The sequence below is a fragment of the Bactrocera dorsalis genome, chromosome 6 (assembly GCF_023373825.1).
Source record: "Bactrocera dorsalis isolate Fly_Bdor chromosome 6, ASM2337382v1, whole genome shotgun sequence".
NCBI lineage: Eukaryota > Metazoa > Arthropoda > Insecta > Diptera > Tephritidae > Bactrocera > Bactrocera dorsalis.
In genome coordinates, this window is record NC_064308.1 from 30,695,390 (window position 1) to 30,722,667 (window position 27,278).

At 40.6% G+C, this 27,278-nt stretch overlaps 1 protein-coding gene and 1 pseudogene across 1 annotated transcript in view; both read right to left on the reverse strand.

Annotated features, from left to right (window-relative positions):
* Window positions 1–688: 688 nt before the first annotated feature.
* On the reverse strand, window positions 689–1,350 carry LOC125779474 (uncharacterized; annotated as a pseudogene).
* Window positions 1,351–2,074: 724 nt separating this feature from the next.
* Window positions 2,075–27,278, reverse strand: part of LOC125779301 (uncharacterized) — an 83,734-nt gene continuing 58,530 nt past the window's right edge. The window contains exons 3-4 of the mRNA XM_049460568.1: window positions 3,064–11,988; window positions 2,075–3,000 (exon numbers count right to left, since the gene is read on the reverse strand). Of these exons, the coding sequence (XP_049316525.1) occupies window positions 2,439–3,000; window positions 3,064–3,989 (1,488 nt within the window). The 5' untranslated portion in view covers window positions 3,990–11,988 and the 3' untranslated portion in view covers window positions 2,075–2,438. The remainder of the gene's footprint in view (window positions 3,001–3,063; window positions 11,989–27,278) is intronic.

Sequence of the window (27,278 nt, forward strand, 5' to 3'; positions counted from 1 at the left end):
TATAATATATGTTCTTTGAGTACAGCATCATACTTTGACAGCAGTTTAACTAGTTCTAACAAATTACCTTTATTGGAAGACCCTTGGGCTTCATCATGTCCACGAAATAGTAGGTTTTGTTTAGCCAAAAACAAAGTTATACCAAATAATCTAGACAAAAGATTTTTCCACTTCTGTTTTTCCGTATTCATTTATTGCAAGGTTGCGTCATCTATTGTGGTGTGAGATTTTAATCTCATTTCCAATGTTTTCCACTTTTCGAAATTTTCTAAATGTTCATATGAAGTTTCATGGTCCAATGCTGTAGGAGTTAGTTTCCACCAATTCTAAAATGCAGTTGTAAATGTTCTTTGTACGAGGTGTGTTCAAAAAGTATCGCGAATCGTAACTGACAGTTTTCTTCGATTGCAGGGGCGTGGTGTATCATGAGTTCTTGCCACAGGGAAGAACGGTCAATAAGGAATGCGCAATTTGCGCGAAGCAATCCGCCAGAAACGCCCGGATTTTGGAAGAACAAAAATTGGCTTTTCCACCACGATAACGCCCCTGCTCACACATCGTTGCTTGTGCGTGACTTTTTGGCCAAAAACAACACACTAATGATGCCGCAGCCACCGTATTCCCCAGATTTGGCCCCCTGTGACTTTTTCTTGTTCCCTAAACTGAAGAGGCCCATGAAAGGACGACGTTACGCTTTGATTTTTTGAAGTGCTTCGAAGATTGGAAAAACCGTTGGCACAAGTGTATAATATCTCACGGGGATTACTTTGAAGGAGACAAAATAGATATTCATGAATAAATAAATAATTTTTGAAGAAACACAAAATTCGCGATACTTTTTGAACACACCTCGTATGTTACTGACAGCAAATAAACGACAGCAAAAACAGTACAGGTTATTTGATATAGGAGAAAATACCATCCATGATCGTAGAATTTTTTCACCACCAGGCATCTCTTTATAAAACCATTCCTGTGAAAGATGACGAGAATCTCCTTTAATCTTTGAACAATGACGAGATACAGCAGAAAACGGTTCTCCTTTGTTTTGGAAATGTTCGCTGCCCTTTTTTACTATGTCAATGCGAACATTATTTGGAACCGGTACACTCCAACTCTCAAGTGTTGCACTTGATCGGTTCTGTATTGTCGATGTTGCTATCTGTATGTGATTCTTCAAGATGTGAATCATTACTTTCGTCAGCAGCCGCTATCTGCTTTTGTGACATATTTGAAAAGAGGTCCAGACATGCTCTAAATTTCATCCATTTTAGCCTCTTTGGCTTTTTTCTGCTGGAACCCGCTTTGTCTTTTCGAAGTATGAATTCCCTGCGACATATTTCGTTCTGCGAATCCTAAAAATAGTTTTATTTAGTAAGTGATACGTTGATTTCGTAAAGAAATTGTAGCAGTAAATAAACACCAACACGGAGAAAACAGCGGTGATAAAATTAATAAATTTTAAAATTTTAATACAAGAAAATAACATCTCTTCTTAAAAATTAAATTTTTTTTATCAAAAATTAAAAGCTGATATAATAAATTAATAACTGAAATAGTAAATTTTGCAACATATTAAATAATTATATTCATAACATCAAAAAGTACTGACTCTATTTAATTTATTACCATTTGATTACGAGAATTTAAAAGGTATAAAAAGAAATTCTATGAACTGTAATACGATAGGTGCTATGTCAGCATTGAAATTTTTACTAACCAATATAGTAATATTTCTTTTTAATCGATTCTAACTATAACTACACATTTTATAAATAATTGCTATTCTCTTTCCAAATATTACAAATACTATCTGTAAGAATACTTATACTAATTTTTAATATATGAATGATAAAAAATACTTTCTTGTTTGTCTAAATATTTTTATTTTTTGATTTATAAAGGTTGATATCTATTCTAGTGAAAAGAATAATATACAAACTCGAAATTTTACTATACGGTTTGTAAAATTTAATTTGAGTTTAGCATTTGTTATACTCTGTGCCCAAAAAATAAGGTGACAATGTATTTATTTTGAAAATTCTTTATTTATTCTTCCAAATCAATTTCATCCCTGCTGGAGCAAGAAGCGTTTTTCTTGCTTTATTTTATTATTTTAAAATGCGGGGGTGTAAAACAATTAAAGTGCAGTGCGCTCTTGTTCACGGTTTATTAGCGAGTGATTTATTTGTTAAGTTGTTCTAATGTATATACATAATTACACTTTAGAAGATTTAAGCATCAACATAAGTAAAGAAAAGTATGAGTACAATATGTGTATGTAGACATGTGTGTATAAATGTAAGCAACGTAAATTGAGTTATTAAGCAATGAGATAAAAAGAGAGTTATATTAACAATATATTACTTTTATCCGGAGCACGGGTCACTCTCATTAGGGTGACCCAACATCCCGGCCCCCGTTAAACGGACTATCTTTCAACAAATCGGAAGAATGGCTAATTTATGTATTGGCCTACAAAGAGTTCCATTGGCAGTTCGGAGATTCACCACTCGAACATGGCCATCTCGTCCAAGCACGGTTGATTCGACCCGACCTAATCTCCAACGTTGCGGTGGTAGATTGTCATCATGTATGATCACTAAAGCACCGTTAGTGAGATCAGGTGAATGTGTTGTCCACTTTACACGGGCTCGTAGTTCATTTATATAGTCCACAGACCAGCGACACCAAAAACTTTGCTTGATGGCAGTGATTGTGTTGTAGTGATCAAGGTGAGAAACGGTCTTCAGCTCCAGTGAGCGCTCAAGCAAGCCACGCAAAGAATCACCGACCAAAAAATGACCAGGTGTCAATGCACCAAAGTCGTTAGGATCTGAAGACATTGAAGATAGCGGACGTGAATTAAGAATAGCTTCTACTTCTACAGCAACGGTGTTTAACTCTTCGAATGTCAGTTTAGTGTTTGCCAATGTGCGATTTAACAACCCCTTCGCGCTCTTTACCGCAGCTTCCCAGAGGCTGCCGAAGTGAGGTGCCCTGGGTGGAATAAAATAGAAATTAATAAAATCAGAGGAACAATATTTATAGATTTCATTTAACCTTTCAGTCTTGAATAAAAACTGTTTGAGGTCCTTTAGCTGGTTTGATGCACCCACAAAATTGGTAGCATTGTCGCAAAAGATATCACATGGCATTTTACGACGACCACTCATTCGCTTCAATGCATTTAGAAATGCGTTTGTTGATAGGTCGGAGACTACCTCGATGTGCACAGCTTTAGTTACGAGGCACACGAATACAGCTAAATATGACTTGGTAGGCGGTTTTCCTCGAATTCGAAGAAATGTGTTTATTGGTCCACAAAAGTCGATTCCGCAACGTTCAAATGGGCGTGCAGGTGTAATACGTGTAACTGGTAGTGGTCCCATTACCTGTTGTAACAGCACTGGCTTGTAACGAACACAATGCACACAGGAACGAACGATGCGACGAGCAACATCTCTAGCGTTGACTATCCAAAATTCTAATCTGATGAAGGCGACTAATGCCTTTGGGCCTGCGTGAAAATTTCGCAAATGTAGATGTCGAACGTATTTTAGTACAAATTGGGAATCGCTAGGTAGTAGAATCGGATGTTTCTGCGAGTTGGGTAAATCTGCATAATCTAGACGTCCACCAACTTTTATGAGTTCAAAACCGGTTACGTTGTCTAAGAATGGAGTGAGAAACTTCAAGTTACTTTTTAGAGCTTGGTTTTTTCGAAGCAATTGAATATCGTTTGAAAAATGTTGTTGCTGAATATTGAAAATAATGCAATATGATGCACGTCGTAATTCGTCAGGAGATGGCGAAATGGTTTTTGTGGTAGGCTTTCGTCTGCATTTATCACTGAACCGAAAGAGCCAGGCGATGAGACGCAGACAATGGAGAGACGAGCTTATGCCATCAATGAGATCTATCAAGTAATTTACCTCCTTAACTACAGCAAATGTCTTCTTGCGTTTCTCTCTGTTCACAATATCCATGTCAAGCTCAATATTGCCTGTGTACCTTGGTCATTTAATTGCATTTTCTTGCAAAAAGGAAGGACCAGAAAACCATATCGAAGATTTGAGCTCAGTAGCAGGGCAGCCTCGAGATACTAGGTCGGCTGGATTCTCTTTGGAAGGCACATACCTCCATTGTACACCTGCAGTCATTTCCTGTATGTCAGATACCCTGTTGCCCACGAACGTTGACAGCGTAACAGAATGTTGTTTTACCCAATGTAGAACTAGTTGCGAGTCAGTCCAAAGGAAAGTAGTTATGTGAGCAGTGGAGAATATGTTCTTTATCTTAGCATACAGGCAAGCGAGAAGGTGGGTACCGCAAAGTTCGAGTTTTGGGAGAGACTGCTTTTTTACTGGTGCGACCCTTGATTTCGAAGTGAGTAAATGTACAGCAACCTGTCCGTCGGAGTCTTCTGTGCGTATATAAATCACCGATCCGTATGCCCGAATTGATGCGTCGCAAAATCCATGTAACTGTATGTCACGAGCATTTGGTAGCAGACAATAACGAGGCAGGCTGAGTGATGAAAGCGAGTTAAGAGATGCTAAACAACAATTCCAGGCTTGGTGTATATGTTGGGGAACCGACTCGTCCCAATCTAATTTTAGGAGCCACAATTCCTGCATGATTATTTTGGATGTTATCACGAGTGGTGAGAGCTTTCCAAGTGGATCGAAAAGCGATAGACAGTATTGTGCGTTTTGTGACAGACATGTGAACTTGCTTTGGTGTGAATGAAAACAACAACGTGTCGTTGCGTTGATTCCAAGTCACCCCAAGTGCACTTGATGTAAAATCGTCGGTAATGCTAAGCTCTTTCATAATTTGGCCTTCCACGAAATCTGGGTGATTGGAATGCCACTTGGAAAGAGGAAACTGTCCGCGTTGAAGTATCTTAATGACTTCTTTCTTTAATCTGTGTAAGGCATCTGTATCATATGCACCACATAGAAAATCATCAACATAGAACGAAGTTTTTACAGCCGTAGCGCCAATTGAAAATTCTGCCATATGCTGATCTGCCAAGTAGTGAAGGCTTCACACTGCGAGATATGGAGCTGAGGCGGTACCATATGTCACAGTGTTGAGCTGGTATGTGAGAAGATCTGCGTCTGCAGAAGCTCGCCACAGAATGTAATGAAATTTACGATCATTTTTATTCAAGGATACTTGCCTGTACATTTTAGTGACATCTGCGGTGATAGCGTAACGATACGAACGAAAGCGCAGTAGCAACAGCTCTATTTGGATGGTTGGTCCAACTAAAAGTAAGTCATTTAGCGATGTTTGTGTCGTAGTTTGGCAAGACTACTCGTAACTTTGTTGATGCGCTTGTGGGTTTCAGTACGCAGTGATGTGGTATGTAATAGTGTGGTTCATCTAATTTCGGTGCTTTAACTACAGACCTGTGACCAAGACGTTCGTATTCTTCCATGAATGAGACGTACTGGGAATAAGTGTCTGGCGAATGCGAAAGACGGCGTTCGATTGCTAGGAATCGGCGACGAGCTATGTCGAATGAGGCTCCAAGTGCAGCAGGATTGTCCTTAAATGGCAGCCTCACAATTATGCGTCCAGTTGTATCTTGTTGTGTTGTGGCTATGAAATGACGTTCACAATTGCGATGATCAGGTGAGATAGGGTTGGGTTTCCAGTCGACAGTTTCGAGCTCCCAAAGGCGTTGCATGTTTGCGTCAATAGAGACTTCACGAAATAGCAGACATGGCTTTGAAGGCGTATAATGCTTCGACTGGTATCTTCCAGAGACCACCCAGCCAAATAATGTTTTTTGCAATGTAGGTAAATTTTGCCCAAGCTTTATTTGACCAACAGCGAGAGCTTCAAAAAATGCCTCTGTTCCAAGCAACAGATCGATGGGTCGAGGTTTGAAGAAGGTTTCGTCAGCCAAAGTTGTGTTGGCTGGCAAGTTCCAGTTTAATGTGTCAATTTCAGCGTCAGGTTGGTATGCAATATGGGGTGTGATACCAAACTGGAGCGAAAGTTGAAATGATGATGTACGTGACTTAATTGTTGTGGTGGTGCGAGCTTTAAGGTTGGTAACTGAGTCACCTATGCTGCGAATGCCAATGTGATACTTTTCTCGACGAAGGTGAAGCCTTTGTGCGAACTCATCTGTCATGAAATTCACTTGAGAACATGAGTTGAGAAGAGCTCTTCCAAGCTTGTAGGTACCCATGGAATCTTTAACTAAAACTAAAGCTGTTGCTAAAATGACCTGCCCGTGATCCGATGTCTCCATATGCGAATGTGGCTGCTAGTTGGTTATATGTATGAGGTTTGGTTGAATATGATGATGATGGTTGAAACGATTGCGATAGAGGAAGAGATGTTGGACTTGCAAGTGTAGGCATAGTCACGTTGTCATGATGCAAGAGCGTATGATGCGTTCTGTTATAGGAGCGGCAGCGATGTTTCGACGCACACTGAGCTACTCTGTGACCATTGCTCAGACAATTGATACAGAAGTCGTATTTCTTGGCAGCAACGTAGCGTTGATTCGTGTTCATGTCCTTGAATTGAGAACATCCAATAATTTTGTGTTTATCGCTAGAGCAAAGAACACAAGAAGGCTTAGTAATGGCGAATGATGACTTTTCTCCACGCGTAGTAATCCGAATTGGTTTGGTGGACTCGAACTTATGGTGTAACGAGGAGTCGGATGAATGATTCTAACGAACTAGATATGGCTGATGCCTTGTCAATCAAACTACGCAATTGTTGATAGTTTGATTTGTCGGCTGTTTGCAGCGTAAATAAGGAGGCAATTCCTTCCAAAAAAATCAAAGTGGGATTATCGAAGCGTTCCCTGAGTCTGTCTAAAGCTTTCGGGTAGTTTTCGCTTGTGACCTGGAAGGCTCTTACAGTTTCCAGGGCTGAACCTTTAAGACACGACAACAAATAATTAAATCGTTCTATATTTGAAAGTCTAGGTTCCCGAGCGACAAGTTGAGTAAAAGATGCAATACAGTTTTTGTATTCTGAATAGTTTCCGCTAAAAGTAGGCAGCGACAACCTTGGCAAGAATGATGGCGTGGAAACAGGAGTTGGAGCTGTTGTCTCGGGGTAATTAATTGTAACATTTCCTTCGTCCCCAAGTTGTGCTTGAATGCAATGTTTGGCTGTGACATAGCTATCCTCTAAATCTTCGCGACCTGTGTCTGATGGATCCAAATCTTCAATGTCAGCTTGGACTGAGAGTGCTTGCTTAAAGTATGACTCTAGAATTTCCAGCCGGCACTGTAACTCCGCATGTGAAGGCTTTTCATCAAAGTCTTTTGATACCTCAACTATAGATTTAATGCGCGATATATTGCGTTTTATATTAGCGTTTGCGTTTGGAGTGTTCAAGAGACATTTTTAAGTTTATTTTGGGACACCCTTAATGTACTCGAAGAGAATAACTACCAGCGGTCAATAATAGCAACGACAAAAACAAAGTTGTATACAGCTCACTAACAATGCGTAGTCTCACTAAACAATGTCCCACTAAACGTTTAGTGCAGGCAGCTTATGCAAAAAAAATGTAGAGAAAGCGTGTAACTAATAAAGCGCGATAATAACTGCTGCTAGCAGCAGAGCTCTCAAGATGCGTTGACAGAATAACAGCAACGGTGCAGCGACCAAGCGGGCGACGCCTTCAAGTGCCGGCAGAGCTATGAACGTTCAGCTGAGCAGAGCAGTAAAGGCGCTGACTTATGCTGAGTATGCGAAGATCTGCTAACGAAAGCAGCGAATGCAACTCCGTTAACCAAACGGTGATGTAGCGCATTATGTATGCAAGTAAATGGATAAACGTATGTATGATGATAAGTAATTTGTTTTTATATGTACATACGCTTTCCAATGAGCGGTAATTGCAGCAACTGTGGAAATTCTTAAAATTTCACCAGAAAAATCATCCGATCGCAAACCAGTTATGTGCAAATGAACAGAAATTAGTCCAGGGACCCACCAACAACTTTATGTACTTTATGTTCTGATTACTGCACTAAACTATTTGTTCGATGTGCAGTATTTTTCAATGCAATTGATGCCACTATTTTTCAGGAACCACCATTAGTTTTTTCAAAGTTTTTCACACTTTGCACAAAAAAGTAAACTTATTTTACACTGCCCCACGTTGGGCGCCAAAATGTTGGAGCAAGACGCGTTTTTCTAGCTTTATTTTATTATTTTAAAATGCGGGGGTGTAAAACAATTAAAGTGCAGTGTGCTCTTGGTCACGGTTTATTAGCGAGTGATTTATTTGTTAAGTTGTTCTAATGTATATACATAATTACACTTTAGAAGATTTAAGCATCAACATAAGTAAAGAAAATTATGAGTACAATATGTGTATGTATACATGTGTGTATAAATGTAAGCAACGTCAATTGAGTTATTAACAAGTATTACTTTTATCCGGAGCACGGGTCACTCTCATTAGGGTGACCCAACAATCCCCTTCAAAGTAATCCCCTCCCGGAGCAATGCACTTATGCCAACAGATTTTCCAATCTTCGAAACACAGGATGTAGTCACTTTCCGGGATGGCCTTCAGTTCCGTCTTCGCCGCGGCTTGAATCTCCTCTATCGTATCAAAACGGTGTCCCCGGAGCGGTCTTTTGAGCTTAGTGAACAGCCAGAAGTCGCACGGCGTCAGATCAGGTGAATACGGTGGTTGCGGAACAATATGGGTTGAGGTTTTGGCGAAATGATCACGAATTTTTTCCAAAAAATTCAATGTTTTCGGTACCAGTCGAGATTTGACGCGCTTGAGGCCCAAAACATCCTTCAAAGCGGTATTGGCTGAGCCTTTCGATATGCCAACTTCATCAGCAAGATCTCTAATTGTTAATCGACGGTTTTTTAATACCAAGTCTTTGATTTGTTGAACGAGAGCTTCGTCGGTTGAGGTTGATGATCGCCAGAATTCAAAATCCTTTTTTTCATGTTCCTGAACGAACTCCAATCGAATTTGGCGGTTCTTGGGATCGATGAATGGCTTTTTTAGTGCAACCCTACCATGAAGACCATTCTTACGCAAGATTCTCTGAATGGTTTCTGGGTTACACTTTTTGTTTAGATATTTCTCCGCGATTTCAGCAAGTTTAGGTGCACTAAGCTTCGGATTATCGGCCACCTGTCGAAGCAACCACTTTCCGTCTCTTTCAGTGAAAATTTTTTTCTCGCTGTTTTTCGGCTTGTTGCAGATACGATTCTCCGTTTTGTGCCTCAAAAATAACTGACTTCCAGAATTCAAAATCCTTTTTTTCATGTTCCTGAACGAACTCCAATCGAATTTGGCGGTTCTTGGGATCTATGAATGGCTTTTTTAGTGCAACCCTACCATGAAGACCATTCTTACGCAAGATTCTCCGAATGGTTTCTGGGTTTTGTTTAGATATTTCTCCGCGATTTCAGCAAGTTTAGGTGCACTAAGCTTCGGATTATCGGCCACCTGTCGAAGCAACCACTTTCCGTCTCTTTCAGTGAAAATTTTTTTCTCGCTGTTTTTCGGCTTGTTGCAGATACGATTCTCCGTTTTGTGCCTCAATATAATTTTTTGGACAGCAGATCTAGTAATATTGAGTATTTCTGCAATTTTCCGTTGCGATTTTCCTAGTTCAGCATGATGAATGACTAATTTTCTTTCGACAATCGTTGTGTGGCGTCTCATGGTCTTAATTCCTCAAAAGTACACTCCAAATGGCCAAACTTATGCGTAAAGTGTAAGAAAATAACTGATCCAATATTTTGCTTGTTATTTCATGAGAGAAATAACTGTTAACAGTTATAAAGTTATAAGTATTGCCAATGGATACTTTTCACTGTGAGGTTGAAATTGATTTTGTTTTACAATTATTATTTTTTTATATAGAATTTACACAAATATTGTTAATTTTAATTTATTAATTTTAAGTTAAGATGTTAATGTTCAAATATAAAAAACAATAAAATTGAATTTAATAATTAACTATCAACAATCTCATTTTCAATATAAAAAACCCAAGTGGATACTTTTGACTGCGACTCACTGTAAATATGACAGACAGTACTACCAACCTAAAAAAAAAAAAATAATTCTCCAAATCCTTCGGCGCGCGCAGTTTAAATTCAAATGTCACCTTATATTTTGGACACAGAGTATTATTACAACATGTTTAGAGTATAGGAATGTTACTCCTCCACCCTTTGATTTGAGATTCTCCTGGATCTCATAACAAAAATATATAATAATTTTATTAAATTTTAATTAATTCAGTAGTATAAAATAAGTTTTTTTATAATTGTGTAATTTGTAAATATTTTTAATTTGGAGTTGTTTTAAATACAATATGATTTTAATAGCTTAGCGTATCTTATGTATAGTGCTCAAACACAAGAAACGTTGTTTTATTTTAATACTAATATAAATTATGATATATTATGGTATATTTTACTTTTTTTTATCTTCTTTTAAAAGATATATATTGAGCATTACACTGAAGGGTATAGATTTGTGTTTTAAAATGGGTTAATTGTCGTTAGAGTTTCTTTTGTCATTGTTGTCATTTGCAAATTTAAAAGGACGTTTAACATCTGAGGTATGTACGTTTTCTAAATTTCTTTTAATAAATTTTGGTTCTTCTTTGTGTCTAATGCTTGTGTAATTTCGAATGAAACCTTCTCTCCTTTTTTCTAGGTAAATTTCTTTTCTTGTGTTATGTTTAGAAATGATCTTCAATTTTGCATTTCCTAACCGATTTTTAATTATGCTGTGATTAACTTTGTTGTTTTGAACATCTGAAGGAGTAGCTATTATTGTGGTATGTAATGAATTGTTAAAACGTTTTACGGCTTTACACATTTGAATGGTAATTGGAACTTTTTCTTCTAAATTTAGGGTTCTGATACGTTTGGTAAGAGTATTATTTATTCCTTTTATATTTGAATTTCCCATATGGCTATGTGGTTTAGTGGCATGAAATTCTATATTTTCTCTATTTAAAAATTCCCAGATTGGTTTTGTATAAAATTCACTATCGAAAACAAACTTTTTTGTAAGGCATTTAATTGACAAAAATTAATTAATTTCGGTAATTTGAAATTTAGCTTTGATCGGGTTTCTATCATATTTTCCACCATTACATTTGTTGCAAATTGTTATTATTTCATGGTTTTTTATTTATAGTTCTGGATGATATACTTTATGCTTTATTTCCCTCGTACGTTGGAATAATGCCTGAATGTCCTACTTCGATTTCGTATTCATCTTTGATATCTTTGGCAAAGTTTGTACAATTTACAAAAGAAATATTTTGATTGTTTGCGAAAGAATTTAAAAGTATTGTTGTGAGAGTTAATATGTATCTCTTATGTCGATTAAAATGCGTTTGTTTTTTAAAATCATTTCTACTTATTTTTCTTTTGTTTCGGTTAAAATTAATTGCTGTTTGAAATGATTTACGACTGTATTGAGAATGTAATTGTGATTATAAAAATTTTCTTCATGAGAATGGCTAGTTTGGACTTCTATTGAAAGCATTGTTTGGTCTTGTTGCTCACCAGCGTTTAAATCTTTTATTAGCAACATTTTGTTAAGGGTCATTCCCAAATTTTCGGAATTCACCATGTGTATTTTATCACTGTTAATTCGACTTAGATAATGTGCTATTTTATTTTCTTTACCGGTTATATAATCGATTTTTGCATCGTACTCTCCTAATTGTACTAGCCAGCGTTGAAGTCTTGGATTTATATCCTTACCAGAATTTTTCTTCTGTAGCCATTTAAGTGGTTGATGATCTGTTTTTTGATCAAATTCTCTTCCATATAAGTAGGGTCTGTAGTATTTTACTGAGCACACTATTGCCAATAGTTCCTTTTCGATGGTTGAGTAGTTTTTCTCGTGAGTATTTAATGTGCGTGAAGCATATGAAATTGGGTGGTCGTCTTGAATGAGAACTGCGCCAATAGCAAAGTTGCTAGCGTCTGTAATTAATTTAAATCTTTTTGTAAAAATTGGATACCTTAAAATGGAAGGATTTGTAATAATATTTTTTAAATTTTCGAAAGCGGTTATATAACTTGGGTTATTAACGTTAATTTTTGCATCTTTTTCAGATATATGACCATAGGATAAGCTATTTTAGAATAGTCTTTCATACATTTTCTATAGAAGCCGGTAATGCCTAAGAAAGATTTTATTTGCTTCTGAGAAATTGGTAACTTTAGTTTTTGGATAGCTTCAACTTTACTTGGATTTGGTTTTATTCCTTCAGGAGTTAGTAAATATATGGCCTAGAAAGTCTGTTTCTTTCTTTATAAAATTGCATTTTTCTAAACGTATTTTCATTTTTGCTTATTTTAGTTTTGTAAAAATTTTCCGCATATTATTTATATGTTCTGACAAAGAAGTGCTAAAAATCAAAATGTCGTCTAAGAATACAACGCATATCTTGTTTATAAAATCTCGAAGTACTGAGTTTATAAGACGTTGGAATGTCGATGAGCATTTTTAAGACCGAATGGCATTCTTAAGAATTCATAATGTCCTAACGGAGTAGAAAACGCTGTTTTCTTCCTATAGTTTTCATCTACCAATATTTGATGAAATCCTTTCGCGAGATCGATAGAGGAAAAATATTGTGCTCTTCCTACTTTATCCATGATACCATCGATACTAGGTATCGGGAATTTATCGCTAACAGTAATTTCATTTAATCTCCTGTAATCGACGACGATACGCCATTTTTTTATTTCCGTCTGCATCCGCTTTTTGGGGACTATCCACAAAAGGCTGTTGTAAGCAGAGTTGCTTTCTCTAATTGTATTATGTTCTAACATTTCTTTTATTTGTTTTTGTATTTCTAATTCATGAACTTGTGGATACCTATAAATTTACGAATAAATGGGCCTATCGTTCGTTGTAATAATTTGATGTTTGATTTCATGTGTAAAAGAAAGTTTATCTCCTTCTTTGAAAAATAATTCGTTAAATTCTTGTAATAGATCTTTTATCGATTGGCTTTCTTCGATATTTAAATGATTCAAGTTTAAGTTTTTCATATCACTGAATTCGAGTGCGAAAATTTCCGTTTTTTTATAAGGAATTTGTTGATCAAAATTACGTATGTTTCCTAATATATTAATAAATGTGTTTTCTACATCTATTTTAGCTTTAAAAGGAATAAGAAAATTTTGTCCTATAATAGCTTCGTATTTGTTGCTGTTAAAATCTATTACTTTCCATGATAAAGTACCTAAGACGTATTCAGTCTCCTTCTAGTACATGGAAAAGTGCTGGAAAGAGTAATGGTGGAACGGCTTCAAGAGCAAACGAGCGGTATCTGGTCAGATAGACAATACGGCTTCAGAAGAGGACGCAGCGTAGAGGACGCGTGGATGTATGTCCAGAATGCTGTTAGGGAGAATATCAACAAATAAGTTCTTCGTATATTTGTTAACTTCAAGGGAGCATTCGACTACCAGATCTGGGATCTGGTGATTGAACGATTGGAGGAACTGAACTGTCCAGAAATTATTCTTTGGAGGAGTTATTTTTCGGACAGAAAGGCTTCTATCGTTTGAATGAATGGGAGCGTTGAGACCAGTGTGACTCGTGGCTGTCCACAGGGATCTATCTGGGGTCCATATATATGGAACCTCATGATGGACTCCCTGCTGTCACAGCTGGAGCCACTCTGTGAATGCTCTGCGTACGTGGATGACCTTCTTATTTTAGTGGGAGGTCGTTTGCGTAGTGAAATAGAACGGGCTGGTAGTAAATTTCTTGAAATTGTCCACAATTGGGCGTTGGTGTGGGTGTAGACATATCGATGGATAAAACGGTGACAATGCTGCTGAAAGGCAAGTTGTCGCCGGTACGTCCACAGACCGTTCGGGTAAATGGGGTCAGCATCAGGTATGTGACGCAGGTCAAATATCTGGGACTGACCATGAGTGAGAGAATGAGTTTCACTCCACATTTAGCAATTGTGAGGGAGCGACTGCAGGGAACGGTGGGCAAAATACGATGCACTTTGAGGAGCGACTGGGGTTTCGGACGTCGTGCTGTTCGCACCATATATCGGGGTTTGTTTGTGGCCTGTGCCACCTAGCACCCCGCTGTATGGTGGGAAACAGCCACGACAGTCTTGGGGTGTCAAAAGCTTCTCTAAATACAGCGTTTTATATGCTTGCTTGCTTGTTTGTCGCACCGTCTCAACGGAAGCATTGCATGTGCTATTAGGAGCTCCCCCGCTTGATCTGATTGTCATACACAGAGCTGTTGCATTCAGGTTAAGGAGGGGTTTGAGTGTATCACTGTTCTAAAATGATTAGATTTATCACAATAATGCAGAGAAGGAGGGATATCTAGGAAGCAAGAGTCTTCTAGACGAAATAGTTAAGAATAAATGGCAAAACCGGTGGAACTATAGCAGTAACGGTGACTTACTAATACATGCAGGATGTCAGGTTTGTGGAAGGAAACCCCGGCTTCAGATTCTGTCTGAGCTCGGGCTTCCTACCTACGGGGCATGGGCCTCTGAATGCATTCTTGCATAGGAGGAATCTATCGGAAACACCCGAATGTACGTGTGGAGCACGCAATCAGAATTGGGTATATGTCATTGCAGAATGCGCAATGTACTCAGACATCAGGAGCTTTAGGAGAATGGGGATTAGTTATATAAATGGACGGCTAGATGTGAGCGAAGTGATCTCCACTAGCTGGAATGCCGAACTGTTAAGGACGTTTGATAGGTTTTCGCGTGAGATATTTAGGCGGCGAAGACAATTGAGTGAAACGTTTGGTTAGGTTAGGTAAGGGTGACTGCTGAGTGCATGGGATGGGGGTATGGGGTCAAACCCCTGGTCACCAGTCCAGAGCAGTATGGTAGCTCAACTGGTAGTAGTTTCGGCAACGAGGTCTGGCCGGAGACTTAATTCTGGTACCACAGGAGCTCTTGGAGTTCGCTCCAACCTGCTCATGCGGTCGGCCCCTCGAGGAGTATCTTGGTGGTTGTGGTTTATACCCAAAAGCGGGCAGAGTGTTTTGATCACTCAATGTGGAGTTGCATTGCAACCGGGGGCCGGACCCAAAGTACGGCAGAGGTTTTAGACGAGCCTCGAACCCTACCAAGGTAGTTAGTGTGCCCATTCCACACTGTCAATTGGTACTAAAAATGCCTGGCATTCTCAGGGCGCTGATCAACGCTTTGATTTGATCCGTTGTACTTTTGAGTAACGTGGAGTAAGGCTGTCGTCAGCAGGTATCTACGTAAAACACACCGGACGTTGATCCGCTGGCGTACCACTAGCGCAGAAGGCTCACGGGCAGAAAGATGCTGGAGTAGCTGCTCTCCAGGTGTGTGTGTCTGAACACGCTGAAAAGTGCGACTCACGCGCAGGCCTGCTCAATAACAACGACCACCCAAGCGGTCGATTATAGCGTGCTCGCAGTGGCACAGCCCACAACCCCAACCAGTGGTCGGATTAAGGCCACTCCATTGTCCGCCGGCCGGACAATGTCCCCGTAACGGTCCGGAGTCGACCGATGTGGCGCTGAGCCGAATCGCACCGTGGGCTAAACGGTTCGCTGTTACGACCGTTGGCAATCCTGTCCAGATTCTCCTGACACTGAGCCGCTCAACGCCAGATGCTCAGCACGAAACAACTGCCAGGCAGTCCAGTCATCAAGAATGCCAACAACACGGAGCTACACTGGAACCGTGCGAAGCTGCCGCCAATAACAACAACGTGGATGACCACGTTGTTCTTATATAAAGTAGTAATAATTAAATTACTTACCGCTATATTCAACGAGTTGGTACACAAAATTGCACAAAAATATGTACCCGCACAAAACACTCGCGGTCACTGACCCACGCAAGCACAAACAATTTCACCGCAAACTACGCACACGCGCCAGGCAATAACGGTGCCAGCTAAACTGCGTAAACAAACGACCGCACAAAAGAGAATCGAGAGAAATCGCCGAAAAAACACTAAGAAAATATCGCAACGATGCGCATGCACGTCTATCCGCGTCGACAGTCAACTAACAAATGTTGCACAAGGACAGGCGGTTTAGCCTTTCTATGCATTCCTCGACTAACAGCGATTTGGTCTTATATGATGAGATCGCTTTTAGTGCCGCTTGACTATCGCAGAGAATAGCTATGCGCTGGTTGCGGCGGAGGTTAAATTCAGCGCACTGGCATATGGCAAACACTTCAGCCTGGAAGATACTTGGCGGCATCCCATTGGTATGGACCGCTTAGTACGCGGTCCCGCAGTACCTGCCCCAATAACTTCCGGTATTTTTGAGCCATCAGTGTACCACTGAATGGTGCTGTCCTCCAGCAGCCTTTCCAGCGTGGAATCTCTCCACTCCGTCTTGGTGCCGAGAGTAACTTTGAAATTCTTTTTGAGGTTTATTTCCTTCGTGGTGCCGTCCTTTGGGAGGAGGGCTGGCGGTGTGCTTTCCGCTAGTTCATCCATCTGTCTAGAGGACATTATCTTTCCTCTTCTACAGCCTTCTGCTGACATTAGCAGCATGGTGTGTTTTGCTGTGTGAGCTCCAGTATGACTTCCAGTGCCACCGTGGGGCATGTGCGCATTGCCTCCGAAGCACAGACACAGGCAAGTCTTTACAGCTTTGGCAGTCTCCGAGTCACCGAAGACTGCGCTGCTTTGGTGGCCCAGGCAACCGCTCCTTATATGACAATAGGCTTTACTATCATGGTTTACAGCCATTTAATGATGGTTGGCTTGTATCCCCAGGATCTGCCGGCGAGGCGTCTGCATATCATAAGTGCTCTAGTTGCCGTAATTAAGAGTCTAAAGTGAGGCCAAGGAATTTGACCTCCTTCGACATTTCCACCTCTGTACCTCTCATTGTTAGGGACCTCAGGTCCGGAAGAGATCTCCGCTTAGTGAAAGGGATCACGGTAGTTTTTGCTGGGTTGATATTTAGCCCTACCGTGTTGCACTATCCTTTCCCTTTTGAACATTGTCGCAGAGAGTGTTCTCAAATCTACCTCTCGCCATTATGACAATGTCGTCCGCGTATCCTTGACAGTGGATTCTATTGCTGGTGAGAAACTCAAGGAGTTCATTTACTACCAAGCTCCATAGCAGAGAGGATAGTACTCCACCCTGTGGGCAGCCCCTTGTGGTGCTAAGACGAATCTTGCTTCCTCCCACCATTGTTTCCGCTATCTTTGTGCGCAGAAGGGCTTCTATCCATCTGTATGTCGGAGTGGTTGCGTTCCTTCTCTCAAGTGCCATGATCACGCTAGTGTGAGACGCATTATCAAAGCCACCCTCAATGTCTAGGAAGGCGCAGATCGCAACCTCGCCATTATCCAGCGAATCCTGCAGCTCAGACGTGAGCTGGTACGGAGCAGTGTTAGTAGATCTACCCGCTCAGTACGCGTGCCGTCTGACATGTAGGGGTGCGATATTCAGCGCTTCCGATCTAATGTGGTTATCTATGTGTATCTATTACTTTCTCCATCCCCTTTAGCATGAAAGATGTGAGGCTTATAGGCCGGAATGACTTTGCTAGCGAATAGTCTCTCATCCCTACCTTGGAGATGAAGATTACTTTTGCACTTCTCCATGGTTCAGGGATATCGCCAGGCTGTCTCTCATCAGCCCTAGCAGGTGTGGCAGGAGAATATCCATACCTTGCTGCAGAAGGGCCGGGAAGACGCCGTCCACTCCCGGTGACTTATAGTTTGAAAAGGAAGTCAGTGCCCACTTGACTGAGTCTGCAGTGAACAAATTCCTCGCAGTCTGCCAGTCTAAGCGATCCGGCCTATGTGTGACTGATGCTGGAGTTATGTCAGCCTGAACCGTCTCCGGAAAGTGCGCTTGTAGTAGTGTTTTTGAACTCTCCTCCGCGCTAGTCCTATAGGTCCCGTCCTGTCTTTTTAGGGATAATACTGTGTCCGTCTTACCTCTAGACAATGCCTTGCGCAGCCGAGTTACCACCGGGGTCGAGGAGCGCTGTCACAGAATTTCCTGAAGCTGTTTGTCTTGGCAAACCTAATCTCCTTATTGTAGATTGTTAGGTGCCATTTTTATTCTTCCCAGCTGCTTGTACGCTTGACTTTATTAAACAGTGGGCAGATTTGTTTACTGGTAGTCGCTTTTAGTGCACAGGTACAATGATAGGCGTTCATAATGGACTGGCTTATGGCACTCAGACTGCTCTCCAGTGCAGCTGTGGCTGTGGCCGATGCGTGAACCTGAGCAACTTCTATGCCGGCGCTGGAGCTTATAGTATTGGTAAGATAAGAGACAGGTTCTCGTCCAACAGCTCGTGGGTGGATGGCAGCATGCCTTTCTGCGCATTGGGGAGCTCGTTGTTCCTGCTTTCATTAGCGGCGGTAGCTACAGCCTGCCCAGCCAAGATGGGGTCGTTGTGGGACTCGTGTCGCTCTCCCGCAACCACAGCGGCAGTCGCCTCATGCACTGCTGAGCTGGCTACGGATAGAGCCGGTAGTTCGGTCATCCCCGTCGTAGGTTCTTGGCTCGCCGTTGACATTGCCTTGCGCCTCCATGGCCTCATTACTATTTTGCCGAAGCGGAAGTTCAGCCTGAATCCCTTCTGTCTGGTATATGTGTAGGATTTGTCATCTACTGTTATGTTGAGGTTCCACCCTGAACCCTCAACACTGCTCGCTACGACCTTCCACGCCGAGGTACTTAAGCCCTCGTTTTGGTTTTTCACTAAACCAAGCGCGAAGTCGTAGTCCTTGCCCACACTTCGGGGAAAGAATACCACCATGCTGTGCAGTTGTGGTATTTCCTCGCCTCGCTTAACCCACAGGGCCGGACCCTTCCAACCCTTTAGCCTTGGCGTGATTTCCGTTAGCTAGGTGGCTGTCTGACAGTCGACCAGCAGCATACCACCCTTGAAAAAGATCCCGTTGAAGGCGCCGGTGTAGCCATCGCCCATAAATAATTCGTTTACTAGGCAGGCCTGGAGAGCCGTCTGTTGTTCGGACCCTAGGGCCTCCGCCGGGTAGTTGCGGTGCACCTCTGCCTTCCGGATGCTTTTCACGGCCTCCGAGTATTTACGGCCTGGGGCTCTCGTCGGCTGTGGGTTAGGGTTAAGCATTTTCCACTACCTTCCTGTGGTTTGTCTTCTCGAATTTTTTTAGATCTCCGTGGCTCCTGAGGAGTTATCGCTCCGCTTTTCCTTTTCTCTGTTCGACCGGGTGCCTCTTGGGGTGCCGGCCTTACTTAGCTCCGTCCCTCCGACGAGGTTTCTTTGGCTCAGCGACGCCTCCGATTTCTGCGTCTTGTTGCAGAAGATGCGCTGGTACCTGCGCGTCGTGCATTATTAGGAGAAGGGTTGCTCCCCCTGCTCCCACTCAGAGCCCGCTTCTCAGCTGTCTCCGGTGTCAGCCGTCTTGAAGGAATCTAAGGTACCATTTGAGAGTGGCTCCACTTATGCCCGCTCTGCGTGGGTCGTCATGACCTCCTGGGCGTCCTGGTTCCGGGGTACATGGGATGTTCCCTCGTTGCCGTTTCCTTTTTCGTTCGCCCATCGATCCCAGTTTTGTGAAACCACCCGCCTCTAAACAGTCGATCCTGCTCGAGGGGGTTTTGGGGGTGGCGTTCCCGCGATTTACAGTGGTCGCAGTGGACACACTACGCTGAGTACAGCTGCAGGAGGGCACGTCGTCGTCGTCGCGTACGTGCTCCTCAAAGAGCGCTCGTTCTTCCGGCGACAGGACATCCAGGAAGCTGAACTTCCGTCTAGCTCCTGGGCCACTCGTGCTTGCGGTACTTGTGCTGCTACAGCTGTTCGCCGTTGTTGTTGATGTTTTGGTTGTTGTCGTTGTTGTTGTTGTTCGTTGGTGACTTTTGTTGTTGTTGTTCATCTTGTTTGTACGACCGTTTGGCCTGTATTGTGAGCCTCCCGGTATATTCTTTGGAAGGGGAATCAAAAAAGATCCGCCGCGCCAGAGCCCTTTGACGCGGTAAGGCCACCGTTACTTCCCAAGGCGGCCCGGTGTTGGGAAGGCTCCGTTCGAATACAGCCGAATTTACCTCCTGGCTGCAAATCATCCAATGGGCACGGGTCGCATAACACCCTGGATTAGGAGGTGATAGCTCTTGGTCGCCGCACACAAGCAGCGTCCGCCAGCCCCCAGGAGAGATGCTATGCAGCATCACCCCTGATGGTTGGAAGATGCCGTACTGTGTTGCAGTTTAAGCCCCTGCACCGCGAAAAGGTGCCTACCATTCGCAGGGGAACGAGTGATAGCGCGATAAACAAAAACTTTATTCGCATTAAGGTGTTTGAGCTCACGAACAATTGCTGGCTGTGATTTTCCAGCTAAATATAAAGCAATCACACTATTACGCTTGAATTCCATCGCTGATCACTTTTTTGCGTTCAATTTTGGCAAAACGCTTTTGTGCGCTTGTGAACAATACTCCGAGCTGTCATTCAGCAAATTTATAAACAGCTGATTCCAGTGCGACAGCTGGGCGAACGGTGTGAAGTTGCTTACACTTCGATTGTCGGACTCTGTATGTCTCGCAATCTTCATGCGCCGTAAGTAATATAATATTACTTATTTGTTTATTAAATTCAAAAAAGAAAATCTCCATACGCATGGATAGAGGAATTTTCGCGAAAAAGGGGAATTTCAGCGAATTGCCTTATTGTGCGGCATTACATAACATCTACATAAAACCTAAAATAAGTTATGATCCTCAAAATTGCGATTCTGATCACACACATGAAATAGACACCGGGTAGCGAACCGCATAATCGCAATAGGAAAAAAGAAAAGAGATAAAATTAAGTATTCTTTATTAAATTTAATTTGAAAGTGTATATAGTATGTCTACAACCTAGTAAATATTTTTTTATATAAACTGATATACAAAAATTTTGTTGATATAAACTAATTTTTTTTTTCTTTTTAATGAGGTATTCCAATCATTGGTCTCTTGTTTTTGTTCTTTATTACTAAAAATTATAAAAAACATACGATTGGCATTTTTCATTCAAATAACATTTTGCACAACGGATACGTTTATATACTCGTTCACGTATATCATCACGCCAGCAGAGAACGTCTATCATAGAGAAGGTTCACGGCGCGGAGATCGTAAAAATATTTTTGGCTAACTCGGTCGAGATGGTCCAGTTTCACCACAGACCAATTATTAGCGTGTTTCACCACGAATATAGCAGAATTGAGCATTTTCAGTGTTAAATGAGAAAAATAATGCGAATTCCAATGTAAAGGAATGTATGCGTATTTATTATTATTATTATTTACTATGCTCAAACGACTCTGCTTATAATTTATAGATCGGCATACATACATACATACATATGTATATTTGTTATGAAAACACATATGTACATAAGTGTGTATTTTGAATTTGACCTATGTATTTGTATTCCATAAAATCTTTGCAAGTATTACTACCTAAATATACATCTTATATGGGTTTGACAGGTCATATATGTATTTATATACAAAAAGATGTACATATGTATATGTATATTTGCTTTAATTATTAAAAGTTTCGATATCATGTTAAAAGACCAAGTGGTCGCACATGTGCTCATATATAATTATGTGTGCAAGTTAACGGCAGCAGCCACACAGAGACCTAATGATAAATGTAAACAAATTGTATCTTCTCACAGTATTACTGCTTGGTCAGCAGAATACTTTAATTAATAAGAAATCAATACATCACTTGTTTTGATAAGTAAGCAAAATTCAATATTCCATTATTTGTTTTGATAATGAGAATAATTGGAAATCTAATGCTCTGGCATTTCATCACTTAATGTAATGCCAAAGCATCTTTAGTAATAAGCATAGAATTATAAGAATATAAATATAAGTGTTTTTACTAATAAAGATCAGTAGATAATCGGCAAGCGTATTGAGAGATCATCTTGATGATCGAAGCGCACCACATATTATCACGCTCAAATCAACAGTTGTGTTTAATTTCTACCGCGCGTAGCGGAACGGAATATATTTTTTTAATACTTCCCACACAAGGGAAGTTAATTGGCGCCCAACGTGGGGCATGTGTTCGTCGTATAAAGGGAGAGAAATGTATCCCTAGAACCATAACGGTCGCGATTAGTGGATACTAACCGGTAAACGTACATAAACCTCATGCGAGAGGTAGTACATATGTGAATAACGCATTAAAAATTAAAAAGAAAAAACAAGTATCCCAAGAATAGGGAGAAAAGCCAAACCAAACTTGAAGTAAAGTGAGCAAAAACTTCATTGCTTGTTGTGTTGTGACAATCGCAGAATAAATAAGAACAAAATTTTTTTAAAATAATTTTTTAAAAATGAACAGTGAATAAAAAAGTAAAGAGTGACTTAAATCACAAAACACAAATATTTAAAAAACAAAAAAACATCATTAGGCATTGCACGTCAAGCAGCGGCGTAGCCATCGAGGGAAACCAAGGACTAAGGAAATTACAACACACCACAAAAGACGAGGAGAAGAAGGAGTAAGATTTTATTATCCATATTTATCAAATATATTAGTACATTAATATATAAGACAATCAATTTTAGCAATTAAGTTTAAACTATTAAGAATCATTGAAGGCTCGACCAGCCAAGTAATAAAATATTTTGAAACCGCGATTCACCACCGCAAGGGGGACCCTCCGGTTTATAACAAAAACTCAATTCTGCGATTCTGAACTTCAGACCCTCCAGAATAGAAGAGTCTCCTTTCCTAGAAAGGATCAAAAAATAAAAATTAAAATAAATATTCTTCTTCTTTACTGGCGTAGACACCGCTTACGCGATTATAGCCGAGTCAACAACAGCGCGCCAATCGTTTCTTCTCTTCGCTACGTGGCGCCAATTGGATATTCCAAGCGAGGCCAGGTCCTTCTCCACTTGGTCCTTCCACCGGAGTGGGGTCTTCCTCTTCCTCCGCTTCCCGCGGCGGGTACTGCGTCGAATACTTTCAGAGCTGGAGTGTTTTCATCCATCCGGACAACATGACCTAGCCAGCGTAGCCGCTGTCTTTTAATTCGCTGAACTATGTCGATGTCGTCGTATATCTCGTACAGCTCATCGTTCCATCGGATGCGGTATTCGCCGTGGCCAACGCGCAAAGAACCATAAATCTTCCGCAGAATTTTTCTCTCGAAAACTCGCAACGTCGACTCATCGGTTGTTGTCATCGTCCAAGCCTCTGCACCATATAGCAGGAGAGTTTGGTTTTTGTTCGTCGAGAGAGGACTTTACTTTTCAATTGCCTACTCAGTCCGAAGTAGCACCTGTTGGCAAGAGTAATCCTGCGTTGGATTTCTAGGCTGACATTGTTGGTGGTGTTAATGCTGGTTCCTAAGTAGACGAAATTATCTACAACTTCAAAGTTATGACTGTCAACAGTGACGTGAGTGCCAAGTCGCGAGTGCGACGACTGTTTGTTTGATGACAGGAGATATTTCGTCTTGCCCTCGTTCACTGCCAGACCCATTTGCGTTGCTTCCTTGTTCAGTCTGGAGAAAGCAGAACTAACGGCGCGGGTGTTGAGACCGATGATATCAATATCATCGGCATACGCCAGCAGCTGTACACTCTTATAAAAGATTGCACCTGCTCGATTCAGTTCTGCAGCTCTAATAATTTTCTCCAGCAGCAGATGGAAAAAGTCGCACGATAGGGAGTCGCCTTGTCTGAAACCTCATTTGGTATCGAACGGCTCGGAGAGGTCCTTCCCGATCCTGACGGAGCTTTTCGTGTTGCTCAACGTCAGTTTACACAGCCGTATTAGTTTTGCGGGGATACCAAATTCAGACATCGCGGCACAAAGGCAGCTCCTTTTCGTGCTGTCGAAAGCAGCTTTGAAATCGACGAATAGGTGGTGAGTGTCGATTCTCCTTTCACGGGTCTTTTCCAAGATTTGGCGCATGGTGAATATCTGGTCGGTTGTTGATTTTCCAGGTCTGAAGCCACACTGATAAGGTCCAATCAGTTTGTTGACGGTGGGCTTTAATCTTTCACACAATACGCTCGATAGAACCTTGTACGCGATGTTGAGGAGGCTAATCCCACGGTAGTTGGCGCAGATTGTGGGGTCTCCTTTTTTATGGATTGGGCATAGCACACTTAAATTCCAATCGTTGGGCATGCTCTCATCCGACCATATTTTGCAAAGAAGCTGATGCATGCTCCTTATCAGTTCTTCGCCGCCGTGTTTGAATAGCTCGGCCGGCAATCCGTCGGCCCCTGCCGCTTTGTTGTTCTTCAGGCGGGCAACTGCTATTCGAACTTCGTCATGGTCGGGCAATGGAACGTCTGCTCCATCGTCATCGATTGAGGAATCGGGTTCGCCTTCTCCTGGTGCTATGTGTTCACTGCCATTCAGCAGGCTGGAGAAGTGTTTCCTCCATAATCTAAGTATGCTCTGGGCATCGGTGGCTAGATCACCTTTGGGGGTTCTACAGGAGTATGCTCCGGTCTTGAAACCTTCTGTAAGTCGCCGCATTTTTTCGTAGAATTTTCGAGCATTACTCCTGTCGGCCAGCTTATCAAGCTGTTCGTACTCACGCATTTCTCCTCTTCCTCTCCCTCTTCAACTCTCGGTATCTATCCCATCCCGCACGTGTTGTGGTCGATCGTAACGTTGCGAGGTAGGCAGCCTGTTTTCTCTCCGCTGCGACACGGCACTCCTCGTCATACCAGCTGTTCTTTTGCACTTTCCGAAAACCAATGGTTTCGGTTGCAGCTGTACGTAAGGAGTTTGAAATGCCGTCCCACAGTTCCCTTATAAATATTAGAAATAAAAAAAATAAAAAACAAAATGACGGATGCTCTACCAACTGACTTGGACTACAACGAAATAGACAGAATAGTTAGAAATCTTGAAGGATTTGTATTAGTCGATAGCATTAACAAAAAAGAAAGGGATGTAAATAAAGATAAACTTAAAATTAAATGTATGGAGAAAGTTTTTAAATATATAGGAAAAGATAAGAAGGCCACACTTGAGGATTATTATAATCAGGAGACAGTTATGTCTGAGACTATAGAGATGATAGAAGTATCAAAAAAGGAATATTTGTTTTAAATGGGGAGTAATACAAGTGCTCCAAAATACGAAAGGTTGCATTATTGCGATTATTGTAAAAGCAACCATAAATTGAAAATTACCCATATTTAAAGAAAAGGAAAATTAATAAATAAAAATGGCTTTAACTAGCGAAAATGAGACCTTAGTCGCAAGACTAATTGTCGCAACGAATGCATCACTTAGATTAGAAATATCTGAAATGCGCAGACAAATAGAAGACTTAACGAAGTCTACAACAATAACAGATTACAAACCTGAAGTAATAAATTCAGAGATTCACTGTGACGAATCCCTAGAAGTAATAAAGTCTTTACCAGAATTTGGGGGAAAACAGAATAAATATGTTAGCTGGAGGGAATCGGCTAACAATGCGATGAGTTTATACGTAAGAGGCAGCCGTAGGTATTTTGCTGCATTGACAATATTAAGAAATAAAATTACTCACGATGCTAATGACATTTTGTCCAACCACGGAACGGTTTTAAATTTTGATGCTATTCTAGCATGATTAGATTTCGCTTACACCGACAAGCGACCAGCTCATATAACTGAGCAAGAAATGAGTATTTTGCGTTAAGGCAATCACTCCATAATCGAATTTTATAATAAGGTTAATGAGAAATTAACATTGCTAATTAACAAAACAATAATGACTTACGGATCAGATAGTGCCGTAACTAAAGAATTTAATGCTAAAAATAGGCGGGATGCCTTACGCACTTATCAAACATTTTATTTTCACTATCGCCAAGCGACTTACCAAATGCTTTAGCAAAAGCACAAGAATTAGAATCCAACAATATGCGAGCAGCATTCGCATTACAATTTGGAAACAACTATTCAAATCCCAACAATAAAAACAGGCAACATACTTCTAACAACAGATTCAATAATGGTAATTTTAATAATAATTTACGGTTCCCACAAGTCCAACCACAAAGAAATTACAACCAAAGAATGGGTTATCAAAATAACCAACCACGACCTACACCAATGGATGTCGATTCAAGCATCCATACGCGCAACCGTATGTTGCAAAAGCCAACAACATTTAACCAAAACAATTTAGAAAAAAGGCCACATGGAAGTACACAACAGAATGTGCAGCCACCGACTAAGACACAGCGCATTAATAATATTAAGGAGGATCATTTTTTAGGCCAAAATTAACTCTGCCATATATTTTTCTAGATGACAGGGTTACTGGTCAGAATTTTAAAATATTAATAGATACAGGAGCAACTAGTTGCTATATTAAATCAGGAATATACAAAAATAAAAATAAATTGGATATACAAAAGAGAGTAAAAACAATTAATGGATTTTCGATAATACGCTATTATCACATTATTACATTATTCGGTAAAAAACAAATATTCTACGAAATCGAAAATTTGGAAGCAGACCTATTAATAGGATACAAATTTTTGAAGGACATTAATGCAGTGATTAACTTGGAAAAAAAGAAGTTAATAATAAATAATGAAAAACAGGAGGATATATTTAGCTTAGGATGCGAATATGAGCATTAAGAAAGTAAGGATGATTTAAAGATTGTTAAGGAGGACGAAAATACTTTGGAAGCAAAGACTTCTAAAGCGCCAGCCGACGGAAATACCGGCAAATATAAAAAAATAAATACTGTGGAGCAGGAAAGCTCTACAACGCCAGCTGAAGATTTATACCAGCAGAGTAGAAGTAATAATTATGCAAAAAATATTGTGGAACGAAAAAGTTCTACAACGCCAGCCGATGATAATACCGGCAAATTAAATAAAAAATATATTGTGGAACAAAGAAGTTCTACAAAGCCAGCCGAAGTTCTTACCGGCAAAATAAAACAAAAAAATAATGGTGAAAAACCAAATAAAAATATGACAATACAAAATTTAAACTACTTGGGACAAGAAAATCCTAGGACGCCAGTCGAAGATAATGCCGACAATAAAATCAAAAAGTATACTCCAAAAAAAGGAAGAACTAATATTTTAAATATACATAATTTCAATATTACCACTGAAAATAAATTCAAAGAATTAACTGAGCTTCAAACACACGTAAAAGAAAAAAATTTCTCAAATGTATTCAGGTAATGATACAAGCTTCTCATTTCACCCTGGAGAAATAATATATGAAAAGATTACAGGAGAGAGAAATAA